General features: G+C 38.6%; 1 protein-coding gene across 8 annotated transcripts in view; it reads left to right on the forward strand.

The window, feature by feature from the left end:
• The window catches only part of GDAP2 (ganglioside induced differentiation associated protein 2), a 99,983-nt gene that overhangs the window by 22,536 nt on the left and 54,746 nt on the right, over positions 1-22,701 (forward strand). For all 8 annotated transcript variants that reach the window (XR_014054595.1, XM_081492958.1, XM_081492962.1 and 5 more), the window contains 5 exons: positions 3,092-3,168; positions 6,403-6,562; positions 8,212-8,368; positions 18,029-18,105; positions 19,677-19,753. Coding sequence is in view for 7 of the 8 variants with exons in the window: in XM_081492958.1 (XP_081349084.1) it covers positions 3,092-3,168; positions 6,403-6,562; positions 8,212-8,368; positions 18,029-18,105; positions 19,677-19,753 (548 nt within the window). In the remaining variant the exon portion in view is untranslated. The remainder of the gene's footprint in view (positions 1-3,091; positions 3,169-6,402; positions 6,563-8,211; positions 8,369-18,028; positions 18,106-19,676; positions 19,754-22,701) is intronic.

Raw genomic sequence — 22,701 nt, forward strand, 5'->3', positions numbered from 1 at the left:
ATCAGGTTATTTACTCATTCAACAGAAGTCTAAGTGACTACTGTGTGCTAAGCCGTGCTGTGTAATAGAGGATACAGTGGTGAGAAAAAAAGGCAATGGTAGTGTCTTTACTGTGTTCCCAGGTTGGAAATTTTAATGTCCTACATGTCATTCTCACCCATTGTGAATGGTGAAAGTGCAAGTCGCTCAGTCGTGTCCGACTCTTTGCAACCCCATAGACTATACAGTATATGGAATTCTGGAATACTGGAGTGGGTAGCCTTTCCCTTCTCCAGGGGCTCTTCCCAACCCAGGGATCGAACCCAGGTCTCCCACATTATAGGCAGATTCTTTACCAGCTGAGCCACAAGGGAAGCCCAAGAATGCTGGAGTAGGTAGCCTATCCTTTCTCCAGCAGATCTTCCCAACCCAGGAATCAAACCGGGGTCTCCCGTTGAATAGTTTTGACTAGAAGTTAGGCATATGGCATTCTGATTGGTTGTAGAGTACTAAAACCATGTAGCCATGATAGCACTCTTTTTTTTTTCCTCCTTTTTGCAGAGTTACTTTTCTGAATGAACTCGGCTGTTGAAAGAATTCAATTTGGTTACTAGTGAGTGTTGTATTTTGTCTTCCAAAGGAAATCCCCCAGTTTTATGCTGGGAAACTATTGTGTGTAAACTTTAAAACTTGGTGTCAAAGTGAATAGATGGAAGAAATTCTTTTTTTAATTTTTTTTTAATTATTAAAGCAGAACAGAGGGAGAGATGAGAAATTTGTCACCTGATGGAGAGAGAATTAGGAAGTTTTGTTCAGTCCTTCAACAAATGGGTCTCCTTTGTTAGGTTCTCAAGATACAGTAGTGAACAAGGCAGGCTATACTACGTCAATAACCAGAGCCACAAAATGTTCATTCAGTTATTTGTTATTTTTGAATGATTGCTTGCCATATTCCTAAGGTGTGTTAGGCCTTAGTAATATTAATGTTAAGTTTCCTTGGCATTCAGAAAGCTCACAGCCTAGCTATAAACTGCTGTGAGAAGTTCACAAAAGGAGTGCTGTTCAGACGATGATAGGGGTAACATAAGGAAGGATGGAGTTATCTACAAAGGAGATGGTCTTTGACTGGGTAGCAAGAAATGAGCAGGCGTTCACTAAGAGAGGGTCATGGTGGATAAAGAGTATTCAGTCAAAGGTAACCATGAAAGCAGAGGTAGGGGAACATCACAGCAAGTGGCATATTCTGAGTCCAGCAAAGAAGCCAGTGGCTGAAGCATATGCTATAGTTGGAAATAGAACTAAGGGGTGGAGGTGAAAGGGTGGTTAGTGGTCAGTGTGGAGAGCCATGCCGGGGCCTTTGGATCTTAACCTATAAGTAGTGTGGAGCCATCAAAAATGTTTAGAAAGGTGGATAACATAACTTAGGGGCAACAGTGAATATGTAGGCTTGGAAAAGAGAAACGAGAGCAGTTGAGAGCTTATTGCCAAAGTTTTTGTAAGCATTGAGAGCCTGAGAGCAGCTGGAAGAGAGCAGGAATGACTGTTATATATATTAGCAATAGAATATAAAGTACATGATAACCCATTGAAAGTACAGGATTAAGGAAGAAGTGAAGGAAGTGTCAAGAAAATTCAGGATTCTAGCTTAGGTGATGGGTCGGATGTTGCTGTATAACTGAAATAAGGAGTGCAGTAAAGGAGCAGCAGTTTGGGGAGAAGTGGAAGTCAGGTCTGGACCTGTTGGGATCAGGTTTGGACATGTTGAGTTTGAGGTCTCAGTGGGGAGTAGAATTTCAGGGTTTTTTTATTCATTAAACAGAGTATAGAGAACAAACATGGATACCAAGGAGGAAATAGTGGTGGCGGGGGGATAGAAAGGGATAAACTGGGAAATTGTTATTGACATATATACACCACTACGTATAAAATAGGTAACTAATGAGAACCTTCTGTGTAACACTGTACTCAGTGCTCTGTGGTGACCTAAATGGGAAGGAAACCAAAAAAAGAAGGGATTTATATATACATATGGCTGATTCACTTTGCTGTACAGCAGAAACTGGACATAGCAGTGTAAAGCAACTATGCTCCAATTTAAAAAAGAAAAAGAAAACAATATAAAAATTTGGGAGCCATCAACATTTGGAGTACTATCTAACCATCAAATTAGTGAGCTCAAGACAATGTATATATAAAGAAAACAAAAAATGTAGAGGACAGAACCCAGAGAGGACAACATTTTTAAAAGTTGGGGCGTGAGCATCTAGAAAGAAATCACTGGTAAGTTAAGGACTGAGAAAAGGCGACTCGGTCTCATTATTAGCAAGTTTAGAGATTAAGATAGAAATGAAGAGAAAATAATTCAGTTTTGGTTTGATAGGATATTGAGAGGACCACCTGATGCGAAGAGCCGACTCATTGGAAAAGACCCTGACGGGGGAAAAACTGAAGGCAAAGGAGAAGGGGGCATCAGAGGATGAGATGGTTAGATAGCATCACCGACTCAATGGACATGAGTTTGAGCTAACTCCAGGAGATGGTGATGGACAGGGAGGCCTGGCATGCTGCAGTCCATGGGGTCTCAAAAGAGACACGTTTTAACGACTGAACAGCAACAATAAAAGGGCTGAGTAGGGCATCTAATACTGTAACAGATGAATGGGAAGGCACTTGTGCTAGACCATTCTGGTCAGAGAGAGAGAGGCCCCAGAGAACAGAAAGAATATACTGGATAAGGGAGAATTGTCTGGAGTCAGCATCTTCTATGGACAACCACTGTTTACTCGCAATAAAGCAGTAAATAAAACTCTTGCTATTGTGTGGAGCTTTCATTCTAATGGATGGGGCAGGGACAGGGGGAGGATATGCAATAAACAGGAAGCGTCACAAAATGTCTAAAATAGTTGCTGTGGAGGAAAGCAAAATCAAGGAAGAGTTTTTAGATAGGGTGGCCTGGGCAGGCCTTACTGATAAAGTGTCATTGAGTACAGGCCTGAACGAATGGAGGAGTGATGCATTACAAAAATAAAACTTGGAAGGGATTGATTTTCCTTCACATATAAGTAATTTCTCATTTATTACTATTTATTAATCTTTCTGTTATTTTCTTTAGGCACTGTAAGGAGATTCCTCGAAATTCATGGAGAGACTCTTGAAAAAGTAGTATTTGCTGTCTCTGAACTAGAAGAGGTATTTTGCTAATTATCTTGCATTGTTTTAAGTCTTATTTTTACTTGTGTTTGCCTTTGTGTCTTCATTATCTGTTAACTGAATTGCCAGCAGGCAAATCCTCATTATCTGTGAATATATTTGGCAGCGGGGCTTACCATCATTGCCATGAAAGATATTAGAGACTAAAAGCAAGTCAAGAAGAAGCATTTTGTTCATATTTTTCACTGGTAAATTGTTAATCACATAGTGAAACTTACAAGGTGGAGCTGCTCTGATCTACTCACATGTTAGCTCTCAAGACATCTCAAGGCATTACCTTATGACCTAAGCACTGGGCCCTTGGGCAACAGAGCTGGAAAACAACCTCTGCTGGAAAAACCCTGGTGTCTGCCTGACCTGGAGACAGGTGACAGCCTAGCCCAGTGGCGAGTATTGAGTAAGTTATAAGGTTTAAGTTTCTTTGTATGTGGTGAGGTTTATTATTTTTCAACTTAATTTAGAGCCATTTTAGGAAATTAGCTCTTTTTAAAATCTTATTAAGCTTTGTTCAGCTGTAGTGTTCTCTGTCCCATTCAGCTTGTATTATGTCTGAGTTTTGTGTCCTTGGGCAAGTTATTTAACCTCTCTGTGCTTGGATAAAATATGAATACTGACAGTACTTATATCACGGGAGTTTTGTAATTAATGAATTAGTACATGTGAAATATCCATTCAGAGTATATATATGAGATATAAACCATCTTGAATTTGCTGAAAACAGACACATTTGCCATGTTTGCTGTATCTCTTCTTGTTTTACCTGGCTTACCTATTCATTCATTCTCTCAGTGACCTTTTAGTGAATGTCTGGCATATATCAGGTTTACTCCACTGGGTTCTGGGACTACACCAGTGAGTGAGTCATAGTCATTGTCCCCAAGGAACCCACTTTCTGTTGGTGGGGACAGACAAGTCAGATAAGTTACAATAATTGTGATAAGTACACTAATGGAAGCATGGGAAGGATAGGGGCACACAGCTCCATTCTGGTGTGGGGTTAGGAAATACTTCCTGTAGGAAGTGATATGTGAGTTGAAATCATTGTAAAAGATAACTAAGATTTTCCAGAGGAAGGGCAAATAATGGTAGTCATACAAGCATAAGTACAGGCACACATGTAAGAAATAGCAGAAAGAGTGTAGTGTATTGCATAAAATGTGAGGCTGCTGCTGCTGGCTGCTAAGTCGCTTCAGTCATGTCCAACTCTGTGCAACCCCATAGACGACAGCCCACCAGGCTCCCCCGTCCCTGGGATTCTCCAGGCAAGAACATTGGAGTGGGTTGCCATTTCCTTCTCCAAAATGTGAGGCTAGGAGTGGCAAAATGACAATCTGGCCATTCCTCAGAAGGTTAAACAGAGATTCCACTCTATATGCAGAATAAAATTGAAAACATAAGTAAGTATTAGTTGCTCAGTCATGTCCGAATCTTTGCGACCCCGTGGACTTTCACCTGCCAGGCTCCGCTGTCCATGGGCATCACAGGCAAGAATACTGGAGTGGGTTGCCACTTCCTTCTCCAGGGGATCTTCCCCACCCAGGGATCGAACCTGGGTCTCCCGCATTGCAGGCAAAGTCTTGACTGTCTGAGCCACCAGGGAAGCCCATTGGAAACATATGTCTACACAAAAACTTGCACACAAATATTCATATCAGCAATATTCATAGTAACCAAAAAGTGGAAACAACCTAAACGTCATTAATGGATAGGTGGATGTGGTATATACAAACAGTGGAATTATTACTAACCTATAAAATGTATGGAGTGATGGTATATCCTATAGCATGGGTGAACCTTAGAAACATATGCCATATGAAAGAAACTGGACACAAAAAACCATATACCATATTCCATTTTAATGGAATGTGTATTCTGAAATAGGCAAATCCATACAACAGAAAGGTTAGTGGTTGCCAGGGGCTTGGGGAGGGAGCAATGGAGAATGACCTAGCTAATGAATTTAGATTTTCTCTTTGAGATGATGAAATGTTCTGGAATTAATTGTGATGATTCCACAACTTAATGAATATACTAAAACCCAGTGAATTGTATACTTTAAAGTGTGAATTTTATGGTATGTGAATTGTATTTTGATTTTTTAAAAAGGCTACAAAGATGGTGTCTCCAGTCTTTTTTTTTTAATTATTTTTTTAAATTGACTTACAATCCAGTCTTCTTATATGCCTCATGAAATGAAAGTGAAAGCCGCTCAGTCGTGTCTGACTCTTTGCGACCCTGTGGACTACACAGTCCATGGAATTCTCCAGGCCAGAATACTAGAGTAGGTAGCCTTTCCCTTCTCCAGGGGATCTTCCCAACCCAGGTATTGAACCCAGGTCTCCCACATTGCAGGCGGATTCTTTACCAGCTGAGCGTATGTGCCTCGTATATATATTTATATGCATGAAAGATGATGCAGTGTTGTGGTGACACAGTAAGGAGACTGATGGATAATGATTTCTTAAGTGATTTCACTGTCCTTCTAGGCAGTTCCATCATTCTTTTGGTTTCTTATTATTCTGTTTTAGTTTGTTATAGTTGGTAGTAATTGATGAGTAACGATAAAATGACTCTAGGATGATGAAAAAAAGCAAAATGCTTCAAGACTGAGGAAAAATAAGAGCACTAAGTATCCACAATGTATCGTGGATTTAGAATGAGTCCAGCAGACCAACCTGTATGGAAATTATAAGACACAGTGAATTTTATTCTAATTTTTTTTAAAGTAAGATATCTCTTTGCTGTTTGGGAAACCTCTAAGAAAGAATAAAAGTCAGGAAATAGCAATCTTTCCAGAGAGAACTGTTTAAAAACAAAAATGTCAAAAATTAAATCTAGGTCACATGGACCCTGATTGCACACTGAGGATTAAGGAAGTAGCGTCTTCGTCCGAGCTGAATCTTGAAAGACATCATTAGTGAGGTGAAGAAGGGGTTGGGGATGGGGGTCACAGGATATATTCATTCCAGGTTCAGTGACCTGGAACGGTCAGGATCAGGACTCATGGGTCTATTTGAGGGACTAACAAATCCTGGTCTGTGACACAAAAACTGACTGAGAGTCCCAGGCAGCATCCAGTGTGAGCTTAGACGTGGTGAGGTCTTAGTTCGTGATGGAGGCTGTCTTCACTGTACGTGGAGTGGCATGAGCACTGCTGATGCCTGTTTCATCACTCCGGTATTTTTCACAGAATGTTTGGCTTTTCTTACACAGGCTACTTACCAAAAGCTGCTACCTCTGTACTTCCCAAGGTCACTGAAGGAGGAGAGTCGTTCGTTGCCATACCTACCTGCAGATATTGGCAATGCAGAAGGGGAGCCTGTGGTACCCGAACGGCAGATTAGAATAAGTGAAAAACCTGGCGCCCCGGAGGGTGAGTTCTCTCCTTTTCTTAACTTTCCTCTTCAGGAAGCAGAGGCTCTGATAATCATCACCCACCAAAAACGTAGCAAGTTCAGCCTGTTCTTTAGGAGGCTTTTAGTGTGACACTAAGATCAAGACCAACTTAGGTGTTTTTAGAGTCTTATTCTTGTTAAGATTTACTCTTTAAATTATATATATGATGTGAAGTCTGTGTTAGGCAGTAGAGATTCAGAGGTGGGCATGACAACATTTGTACCCTTGTGAAGTTTATGGTTTCACACAGGACACTGTTGAGGAAACAATGTATTATCATTAAAATTTTCAGCAGATTCAACTATGTCCTCTGAAAGCCATACCTAAAACAAGAATGCTGTAACCATGTGTTTTGCTTCTTTAGGTTACATACCAATGTAGATTGAAGTGATAGTAGAGCAGGGCAGGATGGGAGCCCCTCTGAGCTGTTCTGCGTGACAGCTTGCACTGATCTTCGGACTTCCCTGGTGGTCCAGTGGTTGAGACTTCACCTTCCAATGCAGTAGATGTAGGTTCAATCCCTGGTCAAGGAAAATAGATCCTACAGGCCTGGCAGCCAAAAATCCAAAGTATAAAACAGAAGGAATATTGTAACAAATTCAATAAAGACTTAAAAAAAAAAAATCCAAAGTACGAGTGAAGGCCATTTAGAATAGGCTGCTTACATTTCATAGTAAACAGTGTAAAGGTTTGCTTTTTTTAATGTGTTAAAAAAAATTTTGTATAAGGTTCATTGCTGGGGCCCAATCTCAAAATTAAGCGGTTTAAGAATTACTGTGAGATTTCTACTGTGAACACTTCTAAATGAGCATCAAGTTAAAATCTTTTGAAGGCTACTCATCTCTTTTTTGTTACCAGTACACAGATTTAAATCAAATGGAAGGAATAATAAATGGTTTAGCATCAGAAAATGTCTGGTAACCAAGCTTTGCTGGAGGAGTACTTTAGGGAGACTCCAGTAGAGTATAGCCTTGAAGTATGCCCAGCGTCATTTGGAAATCCTCAGAATTGTGACTGCCATGATAGAATATCATTTTTTTTAAATGCACAAAATGCATTTTGTATGACAACGGGTAGTGAAGAGCAAATCCAGTTGAGGTGGCAGTGCTGGGTGGTCATTAGCCACAAGGTTCCCTTCTGTCCACCATCCTCAAACACTGCTTGACTTCCATCTGTATCTCAAAAAACATTGTTACCTCATAGGCCGTAGTTTTCATAAATATTTTCAGGTAGAACATTGAATCTGTTAAAGGAGACGTAAAATCAGCTTGAGGGATTGAAAGAAGATTCATTTAGTGGTATTTTTTAATAAAAGCAAACTCTGAAAATCTTGCCTATCACACTTTGAGGAACAGTGGTATAGATGTGAAGAAGTCCCAACTGAACCGCTCAGATGGTGGCATTGCCTTGGGAAGCCCACCATTGTCCAAGGATTCTGTTTGTTTGCTTTTCTTTCTTGAAAAAACACAGTTTTGTCTTGGTTTGTTTTTTTTCCTCAAAAAGATCTGGTGAGGCAGTAGGGAACACATTAAAAGGTGATCCATTCCCAAAGGATTGGCTGCTAACAAAACATAAAATGATCATATGGATAAATAGCCATAAGCTATTGATAGCTTTTTGTTACAGATAACCAGGAAGAAGAGGACGAAGGCTTGGGAGTTGATCTCTCTTTCATTGGCTCTCATGCTTTTGCCCGAATGGAAGGAGATATTGACAAGCAAAGAAGACTGATCCTTCAAGGGCAGTTATCAGAGGCAGCTCTGCAGAAGCAGCATCAGAGAAAGTAAGACAAACCCCTTGGACAGACAGACCCATAAGGACTAGCGAAACAAGATAGGGGCTACCTCTACTAAATGGTCTACATATAACGTGGTCTCATTTATTCTTCCTGACAGTCTAGTAAGGAATATACTGTCCCCACTTAGTAGATGCAGAAATTCAAAGTTAATTTATCAGTGGTCACAGTTAATATGTGATGAAGTCAGTGTTCAGATGCACCTCTGATTTCAGAACTTCTACACTTCCTATTGCAGTTGTAGTACCTCTATAAAATTACATTATATTCTAACAGTGGAAAGTAGAGAAAAGGGGAAGCCGAATTACAAAGTTTTTACTTAACATTACTATATTTGTAATTAAAGCATAGTCTATGGTTGTTGTATTAATGGTTAAAGACCTTTATTTCCCCCTGATTTATCCCAAGGACTTTGTAAAGTCATTCCATTTCTTTTAGGTGTTTTCTAAAACAATCCTAAATAAACCCTTTTTGAAACATAAAAGCAGCTTTGGTATTTCTGGGTAAGTTTGTCCAAGGACTAACAGATTATCCTTGGAAAACTAGCTGCTTTTCAAAAAATTTTAAAGGAAAGGAAAAATCATAAACCATAATTGGTTAATATTCACTATCTTTTAGGGTTGATTGAGGAGGTAACATCTCTTAGGGTTGTTGTGAGTGTTACTTAAGATAGTGTAATGGACTTAGCACAGTACCTGGTAATTCTAGCAAGCTCTTAAAATTGGCCACTGCTGTTCTCTTTAATACTGAGCAAATTTTGACCTATTATATACTTTTGAGCTTGGGTACTTGCCACCCCTTTTGACTGAATTACTCTTGTCCTTCAATTCATTCTCCATTCAGCTCAGACTTGATTGCCTCTAGAAACTTAGCTCCCTAGAGATAAGTTGGAGTAGATGGAACAGAAGTCTGCCTCCCCCATATGCTTTTTTCTTTACACCCTATACTTAACCAACCAAAGCATAGCCTAGCACTTATCACACTATACTGTAATGATGTGCGGTTGTCAGTCTCCATATATAAAGTGGAAGTTGTACTAGATGATCTGAGGCCCTTAATAGAATAAGAATTTTGTTTTTCCTGAGTTCCTGCTCTTCCCCTTATCATTTTCATAAAGAAAAGCAAATTAGCCACTAGGGGGCATCAGTAAACAGCTTTTCCAAAGGCACACACCGTCAAATGATAGCTTCAGTGGTTTTTGAACTTGACCATGCATAAGAATCATCTGGCAAACATTTTTCTTTAAATACAGTGACTGGGCTCTACCTCACATGTCTGGGACTTTGGCCTTTATATGTATTTTGAAACTTTCATACCACGATTCATGCACTGCTAGATTTGGATACCTTTGTTTGGACTAGAGCTGTAGTTCTCAAACTGGTCTCAGGTCTGCTTTGCATGCTTAAAAATTATTGAGGACCCCAAAGAGCTTTTATCTTTACAGCTTGTACCCACTGATATTTATTATATGATAAATTACTTGTTCAGGCTTCCCTAGTTGCTCAGTGATAAAGAATCCACCTGCCAGTGCAGGAGACGTGAGTTCAATCCCTAGGTCAAGAAGATCCCTTGGAGAAGGAAATGGCAACCCACTCCAGTATTCTTGCCTCAGAAATCCCATAGACAGAGAGGAACCTAGAGGGCTGTGGTCCATGGGGTCTCAAAGAGCCAGACACAATTTAGCAACTAAATGATAACAACAGAATTATTTGTTAATTCATTTGAAAAATAACCCATTATGTTTTTATGAAAAAAATAACTTTTTCAAGTTAGTAAGAAATGCATCATTTTACATTTTTGCAAATATTTTAATGTTTGATTTAATAGAGAACAGCTGGATTCTAATGTCGGCATTCAGACTCTTGCAATATGTTGTTTTGTGTGAAGTATATGAAGAAAATCTAACCTCACTAGATACATAATTGGAAAAAGGAGTATTTTACTAGCCTTTTAAAATAGTTGGGGATATTATTTGCTATTACACCATAACTCAATAAATGATATTTTAGTAATGTTTAGTTGTAATATGGAATCTCAGACTATATCTATGAATTTTTGTATTGTTATATTAGAATGTGTTGTTTTATCCTGCACTTTGAGTAGATTTTGTAATAGGAATTTATAGCATGAATTTATAACATGGTGCATTGGCCTTTTGGAAAGTACTGACTCACTGAATTAATCAGTTGTTCCAAATATTGGCACATTACATTACACAATATCAAAATACTATATTTGTTAGTATCATCACTGCTCTCATCAGAAAAGTCCTCAAGTGTTAGGAATGGTTAGCTTCTGGTGATGGATACAAATTTGCCAACATTTTATATATATATGTATATATATACATATATATATAAGCTCAAGTTTTATCACTGGTAACAAATACTGTTGGTTGTTTTTCTCAATATGACAGGGTCACTTTATTCATTTTTGAGAAAATATCTGCCAAATATTCATATTGAATAATCACAGTTTGCCAGTCATTAGTTGAAGAAAAATGGTGTTTCATGAAAAAGGCAACTAGTTCAGTTAGCAGGTCGGACACTCAGCTCTTTGCTTCAGGACAGCCTTAGGCTTTGGTCTGCAGAAGTGCTTTGTGTGTTCTTCCCATTTCGTGACACATTAATGTTAAAAAGATGTATTCCCAAGGGTCGATGTAATAAAATTAATAATTTGTTCTTCCTCATAAAAGACATTCTTAAATGAAACTTGCTTTTTTTTTTCCCTGAGTTTCTTGACGGTGAAGAACACAATGACTACTGCTGTGATCTGGTGCTTCCACCTGGATTCAGGCTAACACAGCAGTTTCTTTTGTACCATCAGTGCAGATGTCAACACAGTAAAAAAAAAAAAAAAAAAAAGTGATGTTTTGGTTTTATTATGAAGATAGTTTGACCTTGCAGAGCCCCTGAAATTGTCTTCAGACTGTGGACCACACTTTGAGAACCACTGGTCTGGGTCTCCTAGCAGTACTTTATAGTTGAAAGGAGTTTTGGTAATTACCTGATGTGGTTTTCTGCAATGTAGTATAGCATTAGAATCAACAAGGGTACTTTCTAAAAATTCATAGGCCCCACACTAAACTTCTTGAATCAGAACTTCTGTGGGGAGGGCTCAGGGTCCATCCTTCTAAGGTTTCTTAAATGATTTCTTAGACTATTTTGTGCCTGATCTGGTCTGGCCCCTTTAACTTATAGAAGAGTAAAGTGACCACCAAGAGTGACTTGACCATAGTTACAGCTAATTGAGGATGAGCTACACTGAAGCTCATCTCCCTTCTCTACTACCATCTCCAGCCACCTACAAAGACCAGATTCAGAGAAGCTGGGAAAGGACCAGACATGTTCTGTATGCATGTACAGAGAATTACATTGTTATCACCTTTCTCAAATCAATTACCCTAGTCTCTCTTCCTGTCTCCCTATCTCTCTGTCTCTCTCTGTCTCTCTCTCTCTCTCTCTCGCTCTCACACACACACACACACACACACACACACACCTTTTTCATTTCTCTGTGGATAGTACAGATAAACTGGCATTTGTTTGTGTTGGACTGGATACTTGCCTGTCTTGTGTCTCTTTTTTTTAGTGAGGAGATTTGTTTCACTTAATAATGACTTGTTCAAGCCAGTATTATTAAAATAAATCTGTATTCACTGAGCCCATGCTTTCTGGACAGGGGTCCTCAGCAAAGGGGAAGGTTAGAAAGGACTATGAATGCAACATGTAAAGCATTGCCCTTGCTGGTAGAAAGTGATGATCTTGAGATTCAAATTAGTCTCAGAGTTGACAGTTTCTGTTCAGTGCAGGAAACATTGGATATTTACTCTATTCAAGGTGATACTCTAGAACTGAAATAGACAAGTAAAGAAGGTTGCTGCTAAGTCACTTCAGTCGTGTCCGACTCTGCGACCCCAGAGACAGCAGCCCACCAGGTTCCCCCGTCCCTGGGATTCTCCAGGCAAGAATACTGGAGTGGGTTGCCATTTCCTTCTCCAATGCATGAAAGTGAAAAGTGAAAGTGAAGTCGCTCAGTCGTTTCCGACTCTTTGCGACCCCATGGACTGCAGCCCACCAGGCTCCTCCATCCATGGGATTTTCCAGGCAAGAGTACTGGAGTGGGGTGCCATTGCCTTCTCCAAGTAGTCCTTTAGAAATTCATGAGTGAGCCACACTACCTTAACATGTCAGGGTGTGTTGCGTATGGTGCTCTGGTTGTTGTGGACATCTAGTTAACACATAATAACCTACAGGCTTGGTGAAGAGTACCACCTCTGGTTCTTAAAGCCTGAACCAAGAAACAAAGGGCAGTCTTTAGTTAGGAATATCTTTTTGAAAGCCTTCAGTTCTTGCTTCAGTAACAAAACTAATGGTCACATGGCTAGGTTATAGGGTTAGTTCATTCCTTTTGTAGCATTGGCTTGTCTCTGTGTAATAATTCACTTTAACATCTAAAATAATTAGATAAGTTGTCTAATTCTTGATTATTATTTCCAGGACTTCCACCCAATTATGACACTACTCTGGGTGTATCATAAGATAGGAGTTGGCTTCCTTACAAAAATTAGCAAGCAATCTAGATATTCTTTTACAAAGATCCAGCTTTTAAAACTCTTAAATTGTTTTTCAAGTACTTTTTTCTTTTTTCCTTGGTTGGCTTAAGATCCAGGTGCCTGTAACTCTTATGTCATTTCTCATAGTAAAAACTTTATCTCATTCATTATTAAATATTTATTGAACCCTTACTGTTGTGCCAAGCTAGAAACACAACAAAGTGACATGCAAGGCAGATCTAGGCCCAGGCCTCATTGAGCTTAAGGTCTTGCAGAGAAAAGAAATGTTAAACTAATTACTGTGTAAAGATGTATTTAAATTGTAGGATGCAATAAGAGTATATATAACAAGGGTTTTAACTAAGTCCAGTGTGAGACAGCTGCATGAGTCATGTCCAACTCTTTGCAACTCCATGGACTGTAGCCTGCCAGTCTCCCTGTCCACGGAATTCTCCAGGCAAGAATACTGGAGTGGGTACCTGTTATCAGGGGATCTTCCCAACCCAGGGACCAAACCCAGGTCTCCCACATTGCAGGCAGATTCTTTACTGTCTGAGCCACCAGGGAAGCCCAAGAATACTGGAGTGGGTAGCCTATTCCCCTCTCCAGGGGATCTTCCCAACCCAGAAGTCAAACTGGGGCCTCCTGCATTGCAGGAGGATTTTTTATCAACTGAGCTACTAGGAAAGCCCATTAGTATATGAAAATGTATTTAAATTACAGGATGCATTAAGAGTATATATAACAAGAGTTTTAACTAAGTCCAATGTGGGACAGCTGCATGAGGTCAGGAAAAGCTTCTGTTAATTTCAAAGTGAAAATTTTCCCTGGGCTGTTGGTTGTATACCAGTAAGTAGGTTAGTTAGTGGACTTTTAAGGGTAATTTAGCTTGAATTTTCTTCATTATTCAACTCTTGGTTGTGCAGTTGGATGGTAATTTATTAACTAGAAGAAATGGCCTTGTGTTTGCTTTGTGAGGACAACATCCAACCTTAGCTGACTGCAGTCTATTGAGAAACCATCTACTCAGTATGTCTGCCTGGAGAGCACAGTAGTGGGTACTTTTGCTGCCGTTGTGATGTATTTTGTGTGACTGTTAACCAGTGATTATATTTTACCTATCAAAATAATAAATAAAGCTTTTGAGGTTGAGGTGTTTTTTCTGGTTTGTCCTTTAGCTTTTGTTTTGATTGTTGGATTAGGATGAAAGGTTCCATGATTTCATTGAAATAAAATGGAAACTAGCAAAAAGTGAGGTGCAGTTTTCAAGAAACATAATGGAAAGTTTAAAATATTATTTGAATAGGTGGGGGAAGCAGGGATAATCAAAGCAAATTTACACAATCTATAGAATGGAGGGGACAATTAGAATAAAGAAGCCAGATGAAGATGGCAGTTGTGAGTTGTTGCATTGGAATTCATCTCAGGGTTCTTAGAAACTATAACAGTTGCCAGTGTCTCAGCAGTGATTCTGAACCTTTTTTAAATCATAAAGCTTTTAAGAATCTGGCGTAAGCTATAACCTTCTTCCATAATCATGTTCATAAGGATTTGCCTATCCTAGGATCTCAAGTTGTTAATCGCAGGTGAGGTTGAAAACATTTTTGAGTTTACACTATTTCACTTCGTATTATGGGCTAAAATTAATTTTAGATGGGTTAAAGACTTAAATTTTTAAAAAATTAAAATTCATGGAAGGAGTCATAGGTTAGTATTCCTCATACCAATAAGAAAAAACAGGTTTCTTAAACAAAATATAAAAAACACTGACTACAAAAGAAAAATTAATCTTGACTATATTAAAGATAAGAACTACAGAAAGTGGGGCAATTAAGCTTAAAGAAAGTGAAAGGCAAATTGCAGAATATGAGTATTCACAATACACACAACTGGCAAATGATTAGATCAAAAATATATAAAGAGCTCCTACAAATAAGTGAGAAAAGAACAAACAACCCAATAGATAAATGGACAAACAGTATGAACAGGCATCTCACAGAAAAAAGAAAAAGCCAGGAAATATGAACAGGATCTCAGCATCATTAGCAACCAGGGAAATGAAATATGATTTCAAACCCAATTGATTGACAGTTAAAATGTTTGCTCAGATCAAGTGTTGAAGAGGACATGGATTCTTAGCACCTGCTGTTCATTGCTTGCAGAAGTATAAACTGCTACAAAACTGTGGAAAACAGTTTGGACCTTGAAACCAAACGTACCCTGTATGTTCCACTTCCATTCCTAGGAGTGCCCCCAAGAGAAATCAAACACACACATACCAGGAGATATGTAAAATAAGTTGATTGTAACACGTTCACAGTGGCAAAAACCTGGGAACAGCCCAAGTGCCTATCAGTAGGAAAGTGGATGAAAACTACAGTTTTCATATAGTGTAAGTACATTATGGGTAATAGTCAAAGAGAATGAACAACATTGATACCCAACAATAGAGATGAATTTTAGCAATGTAATAAGTCCAAAAACTAGACCCTAAAAGTTTTGTGATAAGCTTTTGTCTTTTTTGAGTAGTTAAAAACAACCAAAAAGCTTTTTAGGAATATGTGTAGATGAATTAAAATGATACAAAAAGGAAAACTAGAAAATGAGAAACCTGAGATTCCAGATGACGAGTGAGGAGAGGCAGTGGCTAGAATTGGAGGGAAGTGACCATGGTGATTAGATGGAGGTTTGTGATGGTGCTAACTTTTGTTTTGGGTAGATTTTGGAGTGCTTATTACATCATTAAAAATAACTAATTAGATAACTACTTTTTAAAAGAGAAGCATGCATGTACCAGTGATAAGAGTGTTTTGAAGCAAGGTGATTAGTTCTGTTCTGTGCATCTGAGTTCCAGTTTAAAAATTTATTTTCTTTAGAGTTCATTGAATACATAGTTACTGAGTGTCAGGAACTACCCTAGAGACTTGCTAGAAATAAAGAGACAATGAAGACATAGTCCCCTCTCGAGGTCTAGCAGAATGGACACAAAAACTGCAGTGAGTGGGGAAAGAAGTCTTGTGCTGATCTTTGTGATACGAAGCAGGAAGCAGTTCTACCACAGTTCTGGAACTTACTTCCACCTGATCCTCACTCTACCCCGGACCCCTACTCCTACAGTCCCCCTCTTAGAGACATACTTGATTGATAGAGCATTTAGATGTCTGCTAGATTGCTTGTCTCATACTGTATTATTACAGTGTTAGTTGTCTTTGTAATATGTCTATCTCATATGTTCAGCCTTAAACTCTGAATCCAAGGGCCTTTTGTTACTCTTCTCAGGGCTCCAAAATACCCTGAATAATACTTATGTTTATTATTTCATTCAACAAAGATTTGAGTCCCTGCTATGATGCAGGGATTGCATTTTTGCAATAAGTCTTTGAAAAATGAGGTAATGAATACACAGAGTATAGAAATGAACAGATATTTACTGAATTCCTGTTGCATGTTTGTGTTATGACCTGTGGTGCTCATAAAACACTTAAGATGTCCTATTCTCTTTAGTCTTGATATGGAGATGGTTTAACCATAAAACAGTTAGAAAGCAGTACTGTTGGGGGATTAGTGTAAATAACCTGGGAAATAGCTCTGTGTGAAAATATGGAATAGTACGTATGAATAGGGAGAACTACAATAAACATAGATCCTTTCTTGACTTGCACATTGTTATCTTAAATTAACATTAAAAGCTGTTGACTTTAAATTCAGTTAGCACAGGTGGGTACGTTTCTAAATTTAAAAAGGCAGACTATAGAACTGTGCAATACTAAGTGGGGTTGTTTTTTGTTTTGTTTTTTTTCAGTTTTTAAAAAATGTTTGGCCGTGCTGCATGGCTTGTGGAATCTACATTCCCAGACCAGGAATCTAGCACCGAGTCCTAAACACTGGACTGCCAGGGAATTCCCAATACTAAGTTTATTTTTCACAAGCAAAAATTTCCATGAAACTAGCAGGCATATCACTTGTTGATTACAATCCCTATGTAATAGACTTCCTATTAAATATCCTTAGTTGTGTGGTTTTATAGCTGAAAGGTGTTCTGCAGAAACACTGTTTGGCAGATCAGGAAACTGAGGTCCATAGAGCTGAAGTGTCTTTACTAAGGTTGCACAGAAAGTGATAAGATGAGAACCCAAATATCCTCTCTCCTGGTTTAGTTTTGTTTTTGTTGTTCTTTGTAATGTTGTAGGATGTTGCCGTATGAGACCTAAAAGCTTCAGCGTTGCTTTTCACGCATTTAGATACGTTGAAAGCTTTTTTCACAAGTAAGTGGCACTTCGAACTTGAAGAAGGCAAATATGAAATAGTAGAAAAAGTACTGACCTCTCCAGCAATCTGAAGACCTAAGTGCAACTTCAGAGTCAACTCTGCCGTTAACTGGCAGACTTACTGGCTGGTGACGCTAAGATTAATTAGATCTTTTGCAGCTCACTTCCGCTCTTTGAGATTTTTAATGTTTTTTCCAATTTTAACATTCTCTTAGCCAAAGCCAAAATGCAATCTCTATGATCTGGTATATGGAGTATCAGTAGAGCTAGTGTGATTAGTCAGTCATTAAATAAGCCCGGACTTCCCAGAAAAAATATACCTAGTTTCTTTGTGATCTGGCAAAACATGTACAACACTTACCTGTTTTTCTTCTGAAAAGTAAATCCCTGAGTGTCTGACCATGTCTATTCACTAGAGTATTCTCAGTACCTCTCATGAAGTAAGCAGTCAGTAAGTCTTCGTTGAATGAGTGAACACCTCTTGTGGAAAACTGCTATTGCTTTAAGCTTTGTTCGCATTTTTTTTCAAGTAGAGGAAAATAATAGTATTTTAAAAACAATGTTAGTTTGAGAACTTGGTATCTTAGCCAATTATATGAGTAGTCTTCATTTGCTCAAAGAATTGTAAAAGTCGTCTGGTGTGAACATCTTCCTTTCTCCGTAACTCATTTGTTTTGTTTTTTAATAACAGTAGAGATTCAGCATAGTGTAACAGCCTCTTTAACTCCTTCCTCATTATAATAAAGCACTCTTTAAGCTAAAAACAGGTCTCATTTATGGATTTACAACTGTTTATTATAATTATCATATCCTTTATTTCTCTAGTTATAATCGCTGGTTGTGTCAAGCAAGATCTGAGGATCTGTCTGATATTGCTTCTCTAAAAGCCTTATACCAAACAGGTGAGCTTAAGGACATGGTAACTTTTTCTTTTACTGATTAAGACATTATTTGGCATGCTATTATGGACTTCATTCTTCTCTGATTTTTCCCATTTTGTCTATATATAGATATTTCTTTTTGGTACAACGAAGATAGGTTTTGCTCATCATCAATATGTTAAAAATATCATATCAAACTGTAAGATTTTCAGCTAGTTATTCTTTATTGGCCAACTTCATTTCTTCTCGGAAATGAAGTCCTTTTTCTTCCTTTTTTGTGTCTTATAAATTTTTCTAAATGCTGGAGAGGGTGTGGAGAAAAGGGAACCCTCTTACACTGTTGGTGGGAATGCAAACTAGTACAGCCACTATGGAGAAAGTGTGGAGATTCCTTACAAAACTGGACATAGACCAGCAATGGTCACTGCCATATGACCCAGCAATCCCACTGCTGGGCATACACACCGAGGAAACCAGAATTGAAAGAGACACGTGTACCCCAATGTTCATCGCAGCAGTGTTTATAATAGCCAGGACATGGAAGCAACCTAGATGTCCATCAGCAGATGAATGGGTAAGAAAGCTGTGGTACACATACACAATGGAATATTACTCAGCCATTAAAAAGAATCCATTTAAATCAGTTCTATTGAGATGGATGAAACTGGAGCCCATTATACAGAGTGAAGTAAGCCAGAAAGAAAAGCACCAATACAGTGTGCTAACACATATATATGGAATTTAGAAAGATGGTAACGATAACCCTATATGCGAGACAGAAAAAGAGACACAGATGTATAGAACAGTCTTTTGGACTCTTTGGGAGAAGATGAGGGTGGGACGATCTGAGAGAATAGCATTGAAACATGTATATTATCATATGTGAAACAGATCACCAGTCCAGGTTTGATGCATGAGACAGGTGCACTGGAATGACCCAGAGGGATGGGAGGAGGAGGGATGTGGGAGGGGGGTTCAGGATGGGGAACACATGTAAACCTGTGGCTGATTAATATCAATGTATGGCAAAAACCACTACAATATTGTAATTAGCCTCCAACTAAAATAAATAAATTAAAAAATAAATAAATTTTTTCCTAGTTTTAAAGTACCATAATCTCTTTATACAGAATTCAAACCTTACATAAATATATAACAGAGACAGTGAAAGTTATCAGATTCCCCCTTTATGTTTCTTTTCCAGACAGTACTTGTTAATTTTCAGATTTGAGTTCCATTTAGTTTTTCTTGGATCACTAATGTTATTAAAAGTTGTAGTTAGCTTAAATAGAAAGCTATTTATAAAATGATCTTTACCCTGTGACCTTACCTTTGGTTTCCCCAGATTTAAAACCTGTAAGAGGGCTTACCTTAAAAACAAGGGCAGTCATCAAAACTTCATGAAGCTGGAAAAAAATTAAAAAGTGGTTTTCCACATAGTGAAAGAAATCCGAAGATGAAATTTGAAAAGCTTATGTCCCTAGTTTTTAGTCTTTTACATTTGTTTAGAATATTTTTATAAGGTCAGAGCCCAGGACAGTAATACTCTTGGAATAAAGTTTCTGGGTGCTGATTATGTTTCCTGTTTGTAGGTGTGGATAACTGTGGTCGCACAGTGATGGTGGTAGTTGGAAGAAACATTCCTGTAACATTAATAGATATGGACAAGGTAAGCCATAAAAAGGCTTTGTTTTGTAAATAACATTGATTTAAAAAAATAAGTAGGGTATGAATTTGGAATCAGGGCTTAGAATATGAGATGAGTCCGAATTGCATGTCTGTGACTGAGTAGCAGCCCTGGCTCTACAAGTTGGCACATACCCTTTCAGTCAGTTAGGGGTCTGGCCTTGTGTTCCAGGAGAAATGGAATACTGAAATGCCACAATGTGATTTCCAACAACTCAGCTACTGTGTTTTGGACATGACGTAAATGGCGAGTTTTTGGTTGGACTCATTCTGTAGTATCTGCCTTTCTTGAAAAAAGAAACATAAACTTTTGAGAATCTATCTGAAGAAAAGAAACCAGAGTTGTAGTTAACCCAAGATGTCATCATTTTGTAATCCCTTCTTTTGAAGATAAAGGACAGAAACAGATGATTCATAGCAGAAGAAATGGTATTACTAATAAGAAGATGTTCAACCTGATTAGTAGTGAAAAAAAAAAGGTGAATTAAAATGAGGTATCTTTTTTCACCTTCAAAATTAGCCATTACTTTTATTTTTTATTTTTATTTTAATTTTTTAGCCATTACTTTTAAATAATAATCATTGTCATCAAAGATTAATTAAAACTATCAAAGTGACCTAGTAATTCCATTTCTGAGAATTTGTATTAACTACTAAGGAAGTAGTAGTTGACATTACTTTGCCAACAAAAGTCCGTCTAGTCAAGGCTATGGTTTTTCCAGTGGCCATGTATGGATGTGAGAGTTGGGTGGTAAAGAAAGCTGCTGCTGCTAAGTCGCTTCAGTCGTGTCCGACTCTGTGCAACCCCATAGACAGCAGCCCACCAGGCTCCTCCATCCATGGGATTTTCCAGGCAAGAACACTGGAGTGGGTTGCCATTGCCTTCTCCAATGCGTGCAAGTGAAAAGTGAAAGTGAAGTCGCTCAGTTGTGTCCGACTCTTAGCGACCCCATGGACTGCAGCCCGCCAGGCTTCTCCGTCCACGGGATTTTCCAGGCAAGAATACTGGAGTGGGTTGCCATTGCCTTCTCCAGGAAAGCTGAGCGCCACAGAATTGATGCTTTTGAACTGTGGTGTTGGAGAAGACTCTTGAGAGTCCCTTGGACTGCAAGGAGATCCAACCAGTCCATCCTAAGGGAGATCAATCCTGGGTGTTCACTGGAAGGACTGATGTTGAAGCTGAAACTCCAATACTTTGGCCACCTCATGCAAAGGATTGGCTCATTGGAAAAGACCCTAATGCTGGGTAGGGTTGGGGGCAGGTGGAGAAGGGGATGACAGAGGATGAGATGGTTGGATGGCATCACTGACTCGATGGACATGGGTTTGGGTAGACTCTGGGAGTTGGTGATGGACAGGGAGGCCTGGCGTGCTGCAATTCATGGGGTCGCAAAGAGTCGGACACTACTGAGTGACTGAACTGAACTAAGGAAGTAATCCTAGGAATGAAAATAGCTACAGGCCAAGAAACTGCCCAAATTGGAATACTTGGGCAAGGGACAGTCAAATCCACAGGATAAATATATAGATCATCCTAGAACATCAGTTGTAATAGAAACTGACTGCAAAGGAAGAGACTTACTTTAATAAATAATTTTTAACAGTAGTGAAAAAAAAAGTACTCAAAAGTGTAAAAGCTGCATACAATTTTAAGATAAAACACCATTGGGCAAAAGCAGATGATTACACCTGGCTAAGCCCTTAGAGTCCTGGTCCCTGGTGTTTAGATAAAAGAAAAAATTGCGAAAGCCTTGTATCTGGCATGTTACTCACAGGCTCATTTGTGACACAAAATAACAAATTCTGTTAAGTTAATTATTTTGCATCCATAAATGAAATGTTCTGTGACCCTGAAAAAATTATTGTTATAGAGTTAAGTACTATGTTTATGATATAATATCGACAGAAGAAAAAGTGATACACAGTGTGTATATATTGACCTTTTTTGTGGGCAAGGGGAACAGGATGGGAGTTTAAGCATAAAGGTGAAAACTGGAAGTCAGTATCTTAAAATGGATTTCATAGTTTTAGGAAGAATTTGTTTTCTATGTTCTTCTGTTATGTGGCTATGCTTCTTTATAAATGAAAAATTCAAGTTAAAGATGGAGAATTTGAAGCTGAAAATGGGTATCTTAATTACCCTGGGCAGGAGGTGGTAAGTGGACAGAAAGAGGACCAGAAGCAGTCTGGTAAGAGCAGAAATAATAAACACACACACACACACATACACACCTTAAACACTCAACTATTTATAATAATCAGCATGGCATTTATTCACAGCATTAATAATGTGATTCATACCAATAAAAGCATAAACCCCTTTGATTCTGATGTGTATTTGCATGGTGTTCTGAATGTTTGTGATATATCCTTTCATTTATATCTTGAGGTCCAAACCAGCTAATGACTGGAAATAAAATGTGTTTCCTTAGTGCCCTCCTCTGTCGGCTCTGGTAGCAGTTGGACCCATGCTAACTAATCCTTAGTAGTCCATTCATGTGAATGCCAAGGACTCCCCTGAGGCAAAAATGGGGAAATAGCCTGTTTAATAGTAATCCTTCAGATGCTGCCTCTTAGTGTCCTGTGTGTCATTGTTTATAGCTACACCAGTGGGTCATGCTGGCCCTGCCCATGTTGTATCTCTGCTTTGTACTTAATGTTTCTCTTAAATTTCATCCTTCTTGTAATGGCATACTTTTCTAACTGATCCAGGTTACATTAAGTTTGAGTCAGAGCAGGAGAAGTGCTGCCCAGCCCACTGCCTTCTGCTCACTAAACCTGTTCTGATTTTCCTCATTCAGTTCAATATTAAAGATACTGAGCAGATTAGCCCTCAAAGTGAGCCGTGTGAGGCATGAGTCCATATCTCAGTGGAGACTGCAAAGACTTGTCACTGAATTCAGATAGAACCTTCAAGAATGATGAAAAGTC

The sequence above is a fragment of the Giraffa tippelskirchi genome, chromosome 5, assembly GCF_054371585.1.
Source record: "Giraffa tippelskirchi isolate mGirTip1 chromosome 5, T2T-mGirTip1v1.2.pri, whole genome shotgun sequence".
Classification (NCBI taxonomy): Eukaryota; Metazoa; Chordata; class Mammalia; order Artiodactyla; family Giraffidae; genus Giraffa; species Giraffa tippelskirchi.